Below are 15,843 nucleotides of genomic sequence, written 5' to 3' on the forward strand. Positions count from 1 at the left end.
ACCTGCTGTGTGTTTCCATTCAAGATGTTACAGCTCAGATACTCCATCCTGTTCTTGCCTTGAACACCTGTTTTTTTGCTGTGTTTTCTTCGTGAGTAGCTTGTGACCTGATGCTCTTTTTCCTTCTTCTCTGCTATCACAGGAGGTCTTCTCTTCTCTTGGCACTGGCCAGCCTCTGTGGGAATCTCTGTAGATGCTGACTGGTCCTGAACAGATGAGTCAGAAAGAGATGGCCTTAAACAGTGGCAGCTCAGCCTCCAGTTTTCCTTGCCCTGTTCCTGCCCCTCTACACAGTAGAGCCTCAGGTTCTGCTCCCAGTTCTGCTCCAACGGGAGCTTCTAGATTATCTCTAGTTACATATGCTACTCATGGAAGGGATTTTCTTTATTCCATCCCTGGGACTGTCCTCTCCAATGGGGCTCATAGAATGTGTAGAGGACCCCTATCCAGGGAGTTCTGGAGAATTACCTGGGGAAGAAAAGAGGCCCATTCTTCCATGAATGAGGCCTCCACACCATCTTTGTTCTCTTCCTCCTCCTCTTCCTCCTCTTCCTCCTCTTCCTCTTCTTCCTCCTCTTCCTTTTCTTCCTCCTTCTCCTCCTCCTTCTCCTCTTCCTTCTCCTCCTCTTCCTCCTTCTCTTCTTCCTTCTCTTCTTCCTTCTCTTCCTCCTTCTTTTCCTCTACCTCCTCTTCCTCTTCTTCTTTCTCCTCTTCTTCCTCTTCTTCTGCCTCCTCCTCCACCTCATCCTCCTCCACCTCATCCTCCTCCACCTCATCCTCCTCCACCTCATCCTCCTCCACCTCATCCTCCTCCACCTCCCCTTCCTCTTCCTTCTCTTCACCCTCCTGCTTCTCAGCTTCTGGCATCGGGAAGCCCTCTGGGGGCAGGTAGTGAGCCTTCCAGTCCAGCTGTACTTTGATGGATCCATTGGACTTCTCCCCAGAATCTGTGAGATTGAAATCACCTGAGAGACACAACAAACCTGGTCAAACCTGGTCTCCTGAGATAGACTACTGAGTATTTATGAGCCGTCTTTTCTATTTCTCCCCACGTACAAATTCATTGCATTTGTTAGTAATTTATTAAAATACATCAAAATTCATAACATATTAAAAATTAAAACATTATAGTGAGATTTTTAGGTGAAGACAGGCATTTCTGCCTCAGAAGAGAGGATCAAAAGGTGTAATCATGACAAAATCATCTTTGCTGTCACTAAATAACATGCTATGGCTGTCCCCAGAAAACCATCACCTATGCGAGCAAGAGAAGCAGCAGAGTGACTTTTCCTGAATGGCAGGCCTCTGGCCTGTAGTCCTGGTTTGTTGTGGCCAGCCCTGGGCTTATATTTTGATACTAATTCCTCTCCTTGGAGAGGCTGCAGATGAGGAGTTAGTTGCCTTGTGAACCTTCTCCCCTCCTTAACTTTTCAAATAAAGGCTAGAGACAATGATTAGGCAGAAGGAAGGAGGAGGGGCTGAGAGTTTGAGGAAAGAGAAAAGGATCAAAGGGAAGGGGGAGGAGCTAGGAGGATGGACGGAGAGGATTGGGAGAAGAAGCCTGGAAAAACTGCAAGTTCTATGGGATAGCACAGATGGGAATAGAGTAGTGTAGTAGGAGATCTGCCCAGTCTAGGCTTATAGCTTGTGTTGTTATTGATAGAATTGAGATTTCTTTTACCAGGTAATTGGGTTAGAAAAATATAGCAACACTGGTTAGCAGGTGGCTTGTCTCTCCTCTCAGGTGGAAGTGTCAAATATTGTTTTTTAAAGAACTGTGATACTGGCCAGAGAGAGAAGCCTTAGGCACTTCCAAGGATACTCAGAATCTTATTAAATATGGCTTGACATTGCCTATCCCGGCTCTACTGCCTAATGAATGTTTGGGAATCACTGCTTCCCTCTCTCCAGGCAGAAGCCAAACTAAGTCTCTGCTGGATGTCCCGCACAACCATGGGTAAGCAAAGAAGGAGGGTAGAATGGAGCATAGTTCCCGAGGGCTGGAGCCTGCCTTCCTTGCTGGCTGCCACAGTCATTGATGGTGTTTTAAAAGCAGTGAAATTATGAGGAAGTATTACATTCTACTCATATCTCTGCTCATGAACTAAGAAACAAGAGTCTTTAAACAAAAGCAAGCCCTGGGAAGCATGGAAGGGGTCTTTTTGTTCAGTTTTTGTTTTTGCTTTTTTGTGGGACAAGGTCTTATGATACAGTCCCAGGTAGCCTGGAACACACTCTGTAGACCAGGCTGTCATCTGCCTCCCAAGTGTTGGGATTAAAGGCATAAGACAGCCGGGCGGTGGTGGCACATGGCGGTGGTGGCACACGGCGGTGGTGGCACACGGCGGTGGTGGCACACGCCTGTAGTCTCAGCACTCTGGAAGGCAGAGGCAGGTGGATTTCTGAGTTTGAGGCCAGTCTGTTTTACAGAGTGAGTTCCAGGACAGCCAGGGCTATACAGAGAAACCCTGTCTCAAAAAAAACCAAATACCAAAAAAACGAAACAAAAAAAATTAAAAAAAAAAAAAAAGGCACGAGACACTACTCCCACTCCAAGTCTAAAGTAAGGTTTTCAGAAACAGAGGTATGGAATTCTGGAATTCAGTTGAAACTCCTTGGGAATCTTGACAGTGCAGCTAAATGGAGCTGAAGCCCACGTTTTCGCATGGGCAGAAATTTCTTGTTCCGTTGCACTTGATAACATCCCAAAGTCTTTTCAGATTTCAAGAGAGACTTTTCATGGCTGACATGTTTCAGCAGTAATAGGTACTTGCCACACAAGTCTAGGAACCTGAACTCAATCTGAATTCTCCAGAACCCACTTAACAGTGGGAGGAAACAACTGACACTGCAAAGCTGACCTCTGACCTCCACATGCATGTGGGGGCCTGTTCACTCACAGACTCACAGCATGCATATACATACATAATCGATGCATAATGGCTGTTCCAAGCAAATTAGCAAAGAAAAGTTGATAAGGACAGAGAGGATGCTGGGAAGAGGGCCGGGAGGTGCAACGCCCACCTTTGATAGATTTGTTTTGTGCAAGAGGCAGCAAAGGCACCTGGGCTCGGCCAAGATAGGAGCCAGGCTCTGGGTCTTCATCATCGAAAACGTATATAGACAGAGCTTCCCGCCTCAGATACTGGTCCAGGTCAGAGGTCACAAGCACGGGGAACAGAGCCCGGTCTTTAAAGTATGGATTGCTGCTGGCGGGAATGATGGCCGTGTCATGGTCAGGAAAGGTGAAGAAGCGGTACATGACATACGGACTGGGCTGCCTTCCCAGCCCTCGACTCCGGAGGCCACAGCACTGGGTGATCTCAATCCGCAGCTCATTCCGAGGTGCCCAGGTTTCTGATCTGGACTGGAAAGATGATGATCTTGGACTAAGATAAAGGGCAGCCTGGGGCACTGTTACAGGTGAAGCCCACATAGGTGGGAGGAACCGTGACCTAGAAACCTACTCTGCCAGGTCACGAGGACGCCCAGCGACCATCATCTGCCTGCCCCTGGCTCTGGTAGCTGCTGGAGGGAGATGTCCCGGGCTTATCCTACAGAGTGATAGAGACTGGAACTAGCTTTGACCCCAGTTCCCACATGGCAGGAGAAGAGAAACGACTCCTGTCATCCCCTGACCTCCACAGGCATACCGTGGCATGTACCAACACAACAAATACATCAATATTATATATATATTTTTTTTAAGATTTATTTATTTAGTATGTATTCAGCAGTGTGCCAGCATGTATGTCTGCAGGCCAGAAGAGGGCACCAGATCTCATTATGGTGATTGTGAGCCACCGTGTGGTTGTTGGGAATTGAACTCAGGACCTCTCAAAAGAGCAGCCAGTGAACACTCTTAACCTCTGAGCCATCTCTCCAGTCCTAGATTTTGTTTTGTAAAAATCCAGTGAAACTATAGCAGTGGGAATATCGGAACCAACGCTTGAGGTGGGGAAAGAAAGATGAGCAAAACGGGAAGAAAGCAGCAGGTGTTCCCAGTGGGCCGGTGTTGCAAGCAAGCACTAATGGTCTGAATACTCACTCGTATGAGGCAATGGTTAGAATGAAAAGAATATATGAAAATTAATGGCCCAAACTTCCAACTTTGGTGAAGAGGGGCGCACAGGGTTCAGGAAGCACAGCAGGAGGAGCAGCCAGGCCAGACAGCTAGAAGCAGTGTGACAAGTGTGACTGGACTAGCAGGGATGGAGTGGAGCAAGGGCCGTTGGAACAGAATCTGAGATTCCCTGTTGGGGAATTGCAGCAGATATGCCCAACTCTAGTATTTGAAGGCATAGCCCCCCACAGACCACCCGCCCTTCAGTGACAATCACTGAATGTAATAAAAATTTCAATTAAAAAAAGAAAGGAGGATCAAGAAAAAGCTGATTTGTTCATGACAAACAAAAGTATCTAACCCGGTGTATTTCTTCTCTGGTTTAAGCACAGGGGGGATCTGGACTGGCTGTGCTATTGCACTTCCTCACACTGAAGGGATAGCTCAGGGAACGGGAGAGCTAGCCCCTTTTGAGGGCTGCCAGCTGATGTCCTTCTGAGATGCATCAGCTACTTCTTTTTCTCACCTCACTGGTCTGGGCCTTCCAAGCTCCATGCACATTGACTGACAGGTAGGCCTGGGCTTTCCTTCGCTTATTGCATGCCTGGAGGCTGGATTTTAGGGGCAAGCACAGCCTTATCCAGTACTCTAACACCCCCAAGTCTTCTCCACCAGCTCCTGAATAGCAGAAGATACGACAGGCATAGAAAATACAGTGTGGTAAACATCAAGAACAGAACAGAAGAAGCCAAGATGGTGCAACACCCAAAATCCCAGCACTTGAGAGGCTGAAGCAGGAAGGTTGCCTTGAGTCCAGGGCCAGCCTGGAGGGCAGGATGGAAAAAGGAAATTACCAGAAAGCATCTCCGGGCTTTGGCTGTTGCTTTATTTTCCAGAGCTTCTAGTCCTAAGAACCACAAGAAGCCAAAAGCACTTACCAGTAAGCGTGGCCAAGCCATGGACTCTCTCCACAGTCCCTAGCACCTTGTCAAATGAAATCCATCCAGTAGCAAGGACATGATGATCACTGCCCATGGCCTGGTGGAGATCCAGCTGCACTGAAGTTCCTTGAAGGTAGAGCAGGAAGAGGTAGTCTGTCTGTACCACATACTGGGAGGTGAAGTCATAGAGGGGCTGTGGCCCAGTAGAGAGTGGGGTGCAGTGAGTTTCAAAATCATAGAAGGAGTACGTGCAGAAAGTGGTAGGTTGGGTGTCCCCTGCCTGTTCAAGGGCAGCAGGGGTCAGGAAGGCCTGGTGGATGTGCAGCTCAAAAAGATTCTCGCTTGGATGCAGCAGAGACATGTCCACTTCGTCCTCGCCTCTGTGGGCTGCCAGGGACTCCAGACACAGCAATGGTTGCCGAGTGCCATAGGCAACATCTCTGAGCTGCTCTACAGGGGAGAGAACACTGCCTATCCATTAAAAGGTCGAAAGATATCCTAAGTGGGGGAAGAGGATAAACGGAAGGAAAATACGTTGTGGAAATCCAAGCTAAGGCTATTTCAAGAAGCCATGTGACTTAGGAAGGAAAGCAGCACAATGCCAGCCAGAAGCACTGAATTCTGAAGGCCAAGTGCCCGCTGCCTGTGCCTGGGACGCGCCAAGAGAGGGGCTGTGAACTGAGCGCCACGTTCTGGAGACGTATGCCATCGCATAGATGACACTGAGCGCCACACTCAGGAGATGTGTGCCATCGCATAGATGACACTGAGCGCCACGCTCAGAAGATGTGTGCCATCGCATAGATGACACTGAGCCACACTCAGGAGATGTGTGCCATCACAGAAATGACACCGAGTGCCACACTCAGGAGATGTGTGCCATCACAGAAATGACACCGAGTGCCACACTCAGGAGATGTGTGCCATCGCACAGATGACACAGAGCCACACTCAGGAGATGTGTGCCATCACAGAAATGACACCGAGTGCCACACTTAGGAGATGTGTGCCATCACAGAAATGACACTGAAGCAGATCAAGGCCCTGAGAATTTAGGTTACTTTAAAAGGGAGGCACTAGAAACATAAAACCTATCCCAAAAGACAGCTATGCTCTCCTCAAAGAGAGTAGGAGGTGGCAGACAATGTCCCTGCCACCAATGTCCCTGGATCAGGCCGGCTCAGTTACAAGAGGGTTCCTTATGTGCTGTTCAGACATTGGATTCATTAGAAGAGATCAAGAAATCCACTTTGAATCAAAGGGTAATGACTTAAAGGTCAGAAAGAAAACTTAAGAGGAAAGAGGTTGAAAGTACTGTCCAAAGATGCAAGACATGGAGACAGAACCGAATCTGCACACTGTTTTCAAGACCCACAGATTCTCAGGTGTGGGCTACTTCACACAGGGACATCTGAGTCCTTCTAGCATGGTGATGGTGAGTATCTTCCTTTAAGAGCTAAAGCAGTAGAATAAAGATGTTCTTGATAGACCAGGGTACATGTGTGTGTGAATGTATGGATGGATGCACTTATTTATTTATCTATCTATCTATCTATCTGGAGAGATGACTCTGTGGCTAAGAGCACTGCTCTTCCAGAGGACCTCTGTTGATTCCCAGCCCCCATCTCAGGCGGTTTACAGCTGCCTGTAACTCCCACTCCAGGGGTCCAACATACTCTTCTGCACTCTGTAGGCGTCTGCATGCATGTGTATATATATCTCTACACAGATATACACGCACAGACTTAAATAATACTAAAAATAAATATTTTTTTCAAAATGTTTAGGTTTATTTTTTTGTTTGTTTCTTGGATTTGGTTTTTTCGAGACAGGGTTTCTCTGTATAGCCCTGGCTGTCCTGGGTTACTCTGTAGATCAGGCTGGCCTCGAACTCAGAAATCCGCCTGCCTCTACCTAAGTTTTTTTTTAAAAGATGTATTTATTACAAGTAAGTATACCGTAGCTGTCTTCAGGCACACCAGAAGAGGGTGTCAGATCTTGTTACGAATGGTTGTGAGCCACCACGTGGTTGCTGGGGTTTGAACTCAGGACCTTTGGAAGAGCAGTTGGTGCTCTGAACCGCTGAGCCATCTCTCCAGCCCCAGGTTTATTTTTGTTTTATGTGTATGGATGCTTTACCTGGATATATTTTGTATACTACGTGCATAAAGCACTCACGAGGACAAAAGAAGTTGCTGGATCCTTTGGAATGGGAGTTACTGACAATTGTTAGTCTCCATGTGGATTCTGGGAACTGAAACCAGGTACTCTGCAGGAGCAACAACTGTGTTTAACCCTGAGCCATCTCACTAGCATCCCATAATATCTTAGCGTTTAAGTGGACAGGGGAGGAGACAGGATAGTAGGAAAGTGTGCTTGCGGCCAAGCCCAAGAACCTGAGATTGGTCCTGTAGAGCCTGCGTGATAGCAAGGAAGAACCAGTTCCTCTAGGTTGCCCTCCAACCTCCACAAGCCTTCTGTCTGGCTCTGTCTATCCGTCTGTCTGTCTGTCTGTCTGTCTGTCTCTCTCTCACACACACACATACACACACACACACACACACACACACACACACACACGACACACACACACACAGAGAGAGAGAGAGAGAGAGAGAGAGAGAGAGAGAGAGAGAGAGAGAGAATATTTTTTTTTTCCCCCGAGACAGGGTTTCTCTGTGTAGTCCTGCCTGGCTGTCCTAGAACTCACTCTATACACCAGGCTGGCCTCGAACTCAGAAATCTGCCTGCCTCTGCCTCCCAACAAGAGTTGGGATTAAAGGCGTGTGCAACCACTGTCTGGCTATAAATGCTTTTTTAAAAAGAAAAAAACGTAGAGTAGTAAATGTCATACAGTCTCAGTACTCAGTACTCAGGAAACAGGCAGGAGAATAGCAGTTTTGAGGCTGCATAGGAAGAGCTCAGAAAATGGGGGGCGGGGTGAGGGGGGTTCCAGTGGTTCATACCTGTAACCTCAACACTTGGGAGGCTGAAGCAAGTCGGTCTCTGTGACTCAAGGCCAGCCTGATTTACACAGTGAGTTCCAGGACAGCCAGAGCTACAGAGAGATCCTGTCTCAAAAAAAGAAAGAAAGAAAGAAAGAAAGAAAGAAAGAAAGAAAGAAAGAAAGAAAGAAAGAAAGAAAGAAAGAAAGAAAGAAAGAAAGAAAGAAAGAAAGAAAGAAAGAAAGAAAGAAAGAAAGAAAGAAAGAAAGAAAGAAAGAAGAAAGAAAAAAAGAAGAAAGGAAGGAAGGAAGGAAGGAAGGAAGGAAGGAAGGAAGGAAGGAAGGAAGGGAAGGAAGGAAGGAAGGAAGGGAAGGAAGGAAGGAAAGGAAGGAAGGAAAGGAAGGAAGGAAAGGGGAGAGAGAGAGAAAAAAAAGAAAGAAAAGAAAAAAGAAAAACAAAACAAAACAGAAAAAGTATAATAAAAAATGTAACACAGAAATTGAAAAATTGATTAATTGATATTTTCCTTTTTTGTTGTTTTATTTTGTATTTGCTTGTTTTAAATAGGGTCCCACTGTGTGGCCTGGGCTGAGGAGCTTGCTATAGACCAGCCTAGCCTTGAACTCACAGAGATCTGCCTGTTTCTGCCTCTCAAGTTCTGCAAGTTAAAGGCAAGTGCCACCTCACCCAGCTAACTGATGTTTTCTTCCATTATAAGATTTGATATAGCCAAGCAGCAGTAGTACAAGTCTTTAATCCTGTCACTCAAGAGGCAGGATGTAGGCAGATCTCTGTGAGTTCAAGGTCAGCCTGGTCTACAGATCAAGTTCTGGGCCAGAGCTACATAGAGAAGGCAATAAATAAATAAATAAATAAATAAATAAATAAATAAATAAATAGTTGCTATCACTAAATACAATATGTTTAAATTAACCTTACACGACACAAAGCCTTTACATATAAGGAAGTACAAATCAGAGATACTATTAAATCATGGGGGAAAGATAGAGGTAGGCAATTCTCAAAAGAAATAATATAGGCTACAGAGACGGCTCAGCAGTTCAGGGGCACTAGCTGCTCTTCCAGAGGTCCTGAGTTCAATTCCAGCCACCACACGGGGGCTTACAACCTATAATGAAGTCTCATGCCCTCCTTCTTCTCATACATACAAATGGCACATTCACATAAATAAATCTTAAAGATAATACAGCTAAGTGGTGTGCATCAAAATGCTACTCAGCTTTGGCAGGAATCTGCATAGAAAGTGAAAGCAAGCGAACCTTCAGATGTACGTGAGGGCATTTATCCTGAGATAGACCTTGAGTCTAAGCCCTGAGGATTCAGTCCGAGGGAGGACTACCTTTTCAATTGGCAGCAGCCATACCAGACTCACCCTGGTGTGGCAAGGCCCCCAGACCTTCCTGGACTCTCGGGCTGTGCTCACTAGGGAACCTGCTCATTACTGACTCTCTTCCCAGAAAGGAGAACCGCTTCGCAGCAGCTCCATGTATGCCGATGTTAGTTAGTGCCTTGCCTTCCGCTTTAAATATCAGACTGGGGTGGATTTGGCTAGGGTAAGCCATCTCTCTCCCAAGTGCATGATGACAAAGCCTATTCTGACACTCAAGGTTGACAGTGGACCCTTTCTGAAGTGACCCTACTGAATAGGAAGAACCTGGATAGGAAACACATTGGCAACACCGGCCCTGCCTCTGCCTACACCCTCAAATTGCAACAAAGATTTTAGAGAGAAATCTCAGGAAAAGATGAGAGGAAATGCCTAACAAGAGTGTATATTACCTGGCAAGACCTGCCATAGGCTGATAGGTATGGATTCAAGAAATGACAGAGAGGAGAGGAGAGATTCACCAGCCTTGGGGTCAGTCACCCTCAATGACATTCTTCCAACCACCCAGGAGGAGCACCGCTGACCCTGTGGAAATTCTCCAGAAAAATCAGAGATTTGCACTGAGCTGAAGAGGAAAAGAAATTACAAACCAAGCATGAGAGAAGAGAGAAAGAGCAGGAGAGAGAAAGTCAGGAGGATCAGATCGCTGTTAGTTGCTGTTAGTCACGTGACACCACCCAAGATGGAAACAAAGTACTAAGACTTGCCAGATGTTGGAAGGCCGTGGCTTCTTAAAATACCTTCCAGCTGCTTTATGCGGCTGTTCTTGAAGTCTAGGAGGTGATTCAGCCTCTCCAGCTTCTCTTCATGGTCCCTATTTTCCTTGTCAGCTTTTGTCAGTGTTGCCTCCAACTCCTCCTGCAACAAAGTAAGAACTGAACTTTCCTCTCAGAAACTTTTTTTCTCAGAACCTAAGAGCCCCGACTTTAAAAACTGGACCTTGCAGGAGAAGGAGATTGATTGCCACCTCCTCAGCAGGGCAGGTTCGACCCAGGAAGAAAGCAAGCTCAGGTTTTCTAAGAACCTTCACCCCTGGGTACACTTGTGGCACCTAGGATGATTGCGTCCCTAGGACTTTGGGGGGAAATGAATCCGGAAGTTTGGCATTTGCTTTTATGAGCTCCCCCTTAGCTGACTTCTGGGGCTAGAAGCCTGGGCACGTGTGAGTGAGTGCTGAGGCGCCTCCTGTGCAGCACCCTGCTAACCACCAGCCCAGGAACCCAAGGGTGCTTCCCAGGCTGTGTGATTCTCATATGCCTGGCTTCCTGGCCCTTGCACCTGATAACACATGTTGATTTTGCGCTGCAGAAGAAGCATGTCTCTGGTTTTTTCTAGTTCCAGGGCGGTCTCTGCATGGGACACTTGCAGCTCACTTAGCACGTGGGATAGGTGATTCTTGTCTTGAGCTTGTGGTTCACTGGACTAGAGAGTGAAAAGAAGACATTGGTAAAAGTGGTTGGTGAGAAGTATAAAATGCCAGCAACAACATTTTCTCCAGAACGTACAAGATTTGTGTCACTTCAGCCCCCCGGTCGGTTAGGGTGTCACTGTAGAATGGTGACAGTTTTCAAATGGCAGTTTGGAGGCTAGCAGGATGGTGGCTCAGGCTTGCACTGAGCAAGCTTGAGGACCTGAGTTCAGTCTCTGAAACCCACACAGAAGTGTTAGGAGAGAAACAACTCCACAAAGGTGTCCTCTGACCCCGACAAATGTACTGTGTGTGGCACGTGCCCACACAAACATGTCATATACATCCACAAAATTGTAATGAATAAAAGCAAGATGGCAGTTTGCCCTTCCAAGTTCACACCTAAAGACACTAGGGACTGGAGAGATGGCTCAGTGCCTAGGAGCACTGGCTGCTCCCAACCCCCCGACCCCCAGAAAACCCAGATTCAATTCCCAGAACCCGTGTGGCAGCTCCCAATTGTCTCTAACTCTAGTTTCAGGGGAATTCCTGACCTCTTCTGACCTCCAATGGGCACTGCACACATGTGGGACACATACATACATACACGCAAGCAAAGCACTCAGATGCATAAAATAAAAATTAAAAAATAAATCTTTACAAACGAAACAAAGGGACTGGAGAGATGGGTCAGTGATTCAGAGCGCCTACTGCTCTTGGAGGACCCAAGTTTCCTCCCACATGGTAGTTCGCAGCCATCCATAACTCCAGTCCTAGAGAATCTAATGTCCTCTTCTGGCTGCCAGGCCATCACACATGATATGCAGATGGACATGTAGACACAGTACTCAAATAAATACATCTTTTTTATAAAACATTTTTTAAAGATTCATTTTATGTATATGAGAATACTGTCCTGTCTTCAGCCACACTAGAAGAAGGCATTAGAAGAAGGCATTAGATCCCATTACAGATGGTTGTAAGCTACCATGTGGTTGCTGGGAATTGAACTCAGGACCTCTGGAAGAGCAACGGGCTTTTTTTTTTTTTTTTTTTTTTTTTGGATTTGTTTTTTTCAAGACAGGGTTTCTCTCTGTATAGCCCTGGCTGTCCTGGAACTCACTCTGTACACCAGGCTGTCCTCAAACTCAGAAATCTGCCTGCCTCTGCCTCCCAAGTGCTGGGATTAAAGGCATTCGCCACCACTGCTTGGCTGCAGCAGTGCTCTTAAATGCTGAGATACAACTTTTTTTTTTGATGTATATGAGTGCTCTACTGCATGTATACCTGCATGCTAGAAGAGGGACTCAGATCCTGTTACAGATGGTTATGAGCCATCATGTGATCATTGGGAAATGAACTCAGGACCTTTGGAAAACCAGCCCTTCTTATAAGCTGAACCATCTCTCCAGCCCTTCTTCTAAAAACTTTTAATGAAAACTTTTAAAGAAGATTCTATCTTTAATGAGCGCTAAAGCATGGGGTACTGGGTGGGGCTCAATAAACCCTATCTGTCAGCTGGCTCAGCACTTTTTAAATCCAGTTCTCCATCCAGACAGTGTTGCTCCTGTAGTTTTACCCTGGAGATTTCTGGCAGAAACCTCTCAGCAGAGTGACTAACTCACCTCTCTCTGATCTGTCTGCGGGAGTAGAGTGGGCTGAGCAGCCCGGTCAGACAGCTCTTCTGGAGATGGGGGTACAGTGGCTGTGGACTGAAGGCTCTCTTCTTCCTGTTTATGCTGGCAAAGGATGCTGCTAACCTGAATCTTCGGCTTTCCATCTTGAGCTGCTGAAGGAGGAATCCAGAGACTTGAACCCAGTTATTGGCAGTCATGGTCAGAGTTGAGTCAAGTGTGAAATAATGTTTGGCTCTACCAAAAAAGCAGTTCCCTCTTGCTGAAACAGACTGGGCCTCTAACCTGCTGACCCAGTCCATGGAGGTTGTACTTCTAAGGTAAGATCAGAGGATAGAACAACACCCAAAGGAATTGTGGGATGGAGACAGAAACACGGACAACAGGACAGTCATATGGCTAACTGGGACAGGCCAGTGGTATGTTTTAGGGCGGGTGGGATGGGGTCAGGGGATAATGCAGATAATGAACCCCAGGGTCTTACACATTCAAAAGTGTTCTACTAACTGAACCAAATCCCCCACCAAATATTACTTTTTTGATAGCACCACCCCAGCCAGTTACTCACCAACTTGACTCTGTTGTGACTTCTAGCCATCAGTTCTCGGTAGCCCCCATCTCCATACCCACCCCGGCTGAGAAAAGGCAGAGTATTGTGTGTGTGTCTCAGGAAAGTAAGGCTACTGCTGTCCAGGGTGCAGCGCTCCATGGAACCTCAGAGACATTACATCAGATTGCTTCTTATCTTATTAGACTTAGTTTACATGTATTGCACAGTGCTTGGTGTAAGTTCCTTAGCTTTTGTATTGTATGGCTTCTGCCTGAAGGCTCTTGTTGCTTTGTTTTGTTTGAGACAGACAGAGTCTTGCTACATAGCCCAGGCTAGCTTCAAACTCTCAGTCCTTCTGCCACGTCCCAAAGGGCAAAGATAGGAGACCCTATTGTCCTGTGCCATGTTTCTTCTCCAATACTTTTTACTTGAAGATACTAGAATCTAAAGGGCTATTTCAAAACCCTGTACAACAGGATCTATGACAGGGTGAAGAGGATCATCTTCTTGACAATGTTTAAAAATCAAATAACTATCTCCTACTGTGACAGAGTTCAGTCGGGTTAAGCTGGGCCCAATGGTGCACGGGTGCCTGTAACGCACATGGAGGGGTCGGGTGCCTGTAACACACATGGAGGGGTCGGGTGCCTGTAACACACATGGAGTGATGGTGCACATACAAGTGCAATCGATACAGAATGTGGCTGCAAAAAGACTGAGTATCCAATAGTCAAGGTCAGGTTGAACCACATGGACATCTTGTCTTGAAGGAGAGGGCTAGTAGATGGAACCCCTTGTAGATCACCTGTACAGCATAAGTGAGGCCCCCCATTAAAGTTCCAGCACCAAATCCATGGGGAAAAGATACAGGGACTAAAATGAGAGTAAAAACCCAGATGCCAACAAAGAGTAGTAATCCACTTCTCAATTTTTGACATCAGGTAGAAAAAAAAACTGAGTTTTTTCCACGCATCTTGGAAATGACTAAATTTTAAAAAATAAACAGAAATTAATCTCCTCCTCCTCTTCTTCTCCTCCTCTCTCTCTCTCTCTCTCTCTCTCTCTCTCTCTCTCTCTCTCTCTCTCTGTGTGTGTGTGTGTGTGTGTGTGTGTATTTTGAGACAGGATCTTACTATATAGTCCTGGCTGTCCTGGTACTCACTGTGCAGACCAGGCTAGCCTTGAACTCACAGAGATCCTTCTGCCTTTGCCTCCCAAGTACTGGGACTAAAGGTGTGCACCACCAGGCTGGGTGAGAAATTTATGTTTAGCACAATCAATAAAGTAATTGTTAAAAAACAGTAAATTAAAAATTGGTATCATTCCAGACAGGAAGAGCTGTGGAGGGAAAGGCATACACATGAGGTAGGCAGGGAACATGTTTTCCTGGCTAAATCAGAACTCATTGCCCATGTTTAATCCTAGTTATCAGTGAGCACAAAATACAGGGTCAGTTGGGAAGACTGGAGAAGGAGAGGCCCAAGTTCCTGCCTCCAAACCAGATGCAGCCGGCACTACATTGAGGACACTCCTTTAGACTTGACCCACCTTTGCTGGTTGCTTGAAGCAAGCCTTTGGTCTCCTCCAGCTCAGCACCCATTTGGTCCAGCAGTGGACAGACTTGCTGTGGGAGCTGCTCCCCCATGAGCTCCCTGCTCCAGGGGGGCTGATGACTGCTGTCCAGAGGCTGATGACTGCTGTCCAGCATGCTGAAAACCCCAGGCGTGGTGTCAGAAGGATCCTCAAAGGAGTAGGATCCAGCATCCTTGTTACACAGTCTCAGCATCTCTGGGACCTAGCTGATCATTCCTTTCTCCACATGGTTTTTCTGCCCAGCCTTTATTTGTAACTGTCACTTGCTAACTGCTTTGGAACTTCTGGGTGGCATTGAGGAGTTACTCAGTGTCACGTCTGCTTAAGTCTTGAGGGTTCCACTACGCTAGCACCTAAATCGTGCACTTCTCAAGGAACTTCTCCTGGGGGATGGCTTCCTTTGGCAAGGGCCCACATCTTAGGACACACTGAGACCTCCTGAGTTAGAACTGAGAAACAAGAGCTTTCTTTTCTCACCTAGCCCCTTTATATCCCTTTGCCAATGGCTACATTAGAAAACTTTAAACCTCCTGCTATTCTCAAGAAGGAAAATGAGGGCTGGAGGGACAGCTCAGCAGTTAAGAGCACTGACTGCTCTACCATAGGTCCTGAGTTCAAATCCCAGCAAACACATGGTGGCTCACAACCATCTGTGAGGAGATCAAATGCCCTCTTCTGGTGTCTGAAGACAGCTACAATGTACTCACACATTAAATAAATAAATAAATAAATGATTGGAGGAAGAGGAGGAGGAGGAGGAGGAGGAGGAGGAGGAGGAGGAGGAGGAGGAGGAGAACAAGCTTTTTAACACCTGCAACTCCATTCCATGGTATTTAGCAGTTAGACCTGCCCTGAGTGTAAGACGAGGTCTTAGTCTGCAACTCCATCCCATGGTATTTAGCAGTTAGACCTGCCCTGAGTGTAAGACCAGGTCTTAGTCATTTATAGAAATGGAATGACATTGACATTAAAAGCTTCCTGACCAAGAGCAGTGGTGGTGGCACACACCTTTAACTCCAGCACTTGGGAGGCAGAAGTAGGCAGATCTTTGAGTTTGAGGCCAGACTCAAACTCTAAAAAATGAGTTCCAGGACAGCCATAGCTGCACTGAGAAACCCTGTCTGAAAAAACCTATAATAATAATAATAATTGTTATTATTATTATTATTATTAACCTTCCTGATCAGAAGTGGTGGCCCATGCCTTTAGACAGCACCAGGAAGCAGAGGAAGGCAGATTTCTGTGTTTTAGGATAACCTCGTCTACATAGGGAGGCCCTATCTTAAAAACAAACAAAACTA

The 15,843-nt window shown here is 46.4% G+C and overlaps 1 protein-coding gene across 1 annotated transcript in view; it reads right to left on the minus strand.

Annotated features, from left to right (window-relative positions):
* Positions 1-15,843, minus strand: part of Rpgrip1 (RPGR interacting protein 1) — a 61,962-nt gene that overhangs the window by 12,604 nt on the left and 33,515 nt on the right. The window contains exons 12-21 of the mRNA XM_052191549.1: positions 14,498-14,658; positions 12,391-12,554; positions 10,636-10,779; positions 10,098-10,215; positions 5,002-5,454; positions 4,590-4,741; positions 3,025-3,367; positions 817-965; positions 469-750; positions 3-206 (exon numbers count right to left, since the gene is read on the minus strand). Coding sequence (XP_052047509.1) covers positions 3-206; positions 469-750; positions 817-965; positions 3,025-3,367; positions 4,590-4,741; positions 5,002-5,454; positions 10,098-10,215; positions 10,636-10,779; positions 12,391-12,554; positions 14,498-14,658 — 2,170 coding nt within the window. The remainder of the gene's footprint in view (positions 1-2; positions 207-468; positions 751-816; positions 966-3,024; positions 3,368-4,589; positions 4,742-5,001; positions 5,455-10,097; positions 10,216-10,635; positions 10,780-12,390; positions 12,555-14,497; positions 14,659-15,843) is intronic.

Source organism: Apodemus sylvaticus, chromosome 8 (assembly GCF_947179515.1).
Source record: "Apodemus sylvaticus chromosome 8, mApoSyl1.1, whole genome shotgun sequence".
NCBI lineage: Eukaryota > Metazoa > Chordata > Mammalia > Rodentia > Muridae > Apodemus > Apodemus sylvaticus.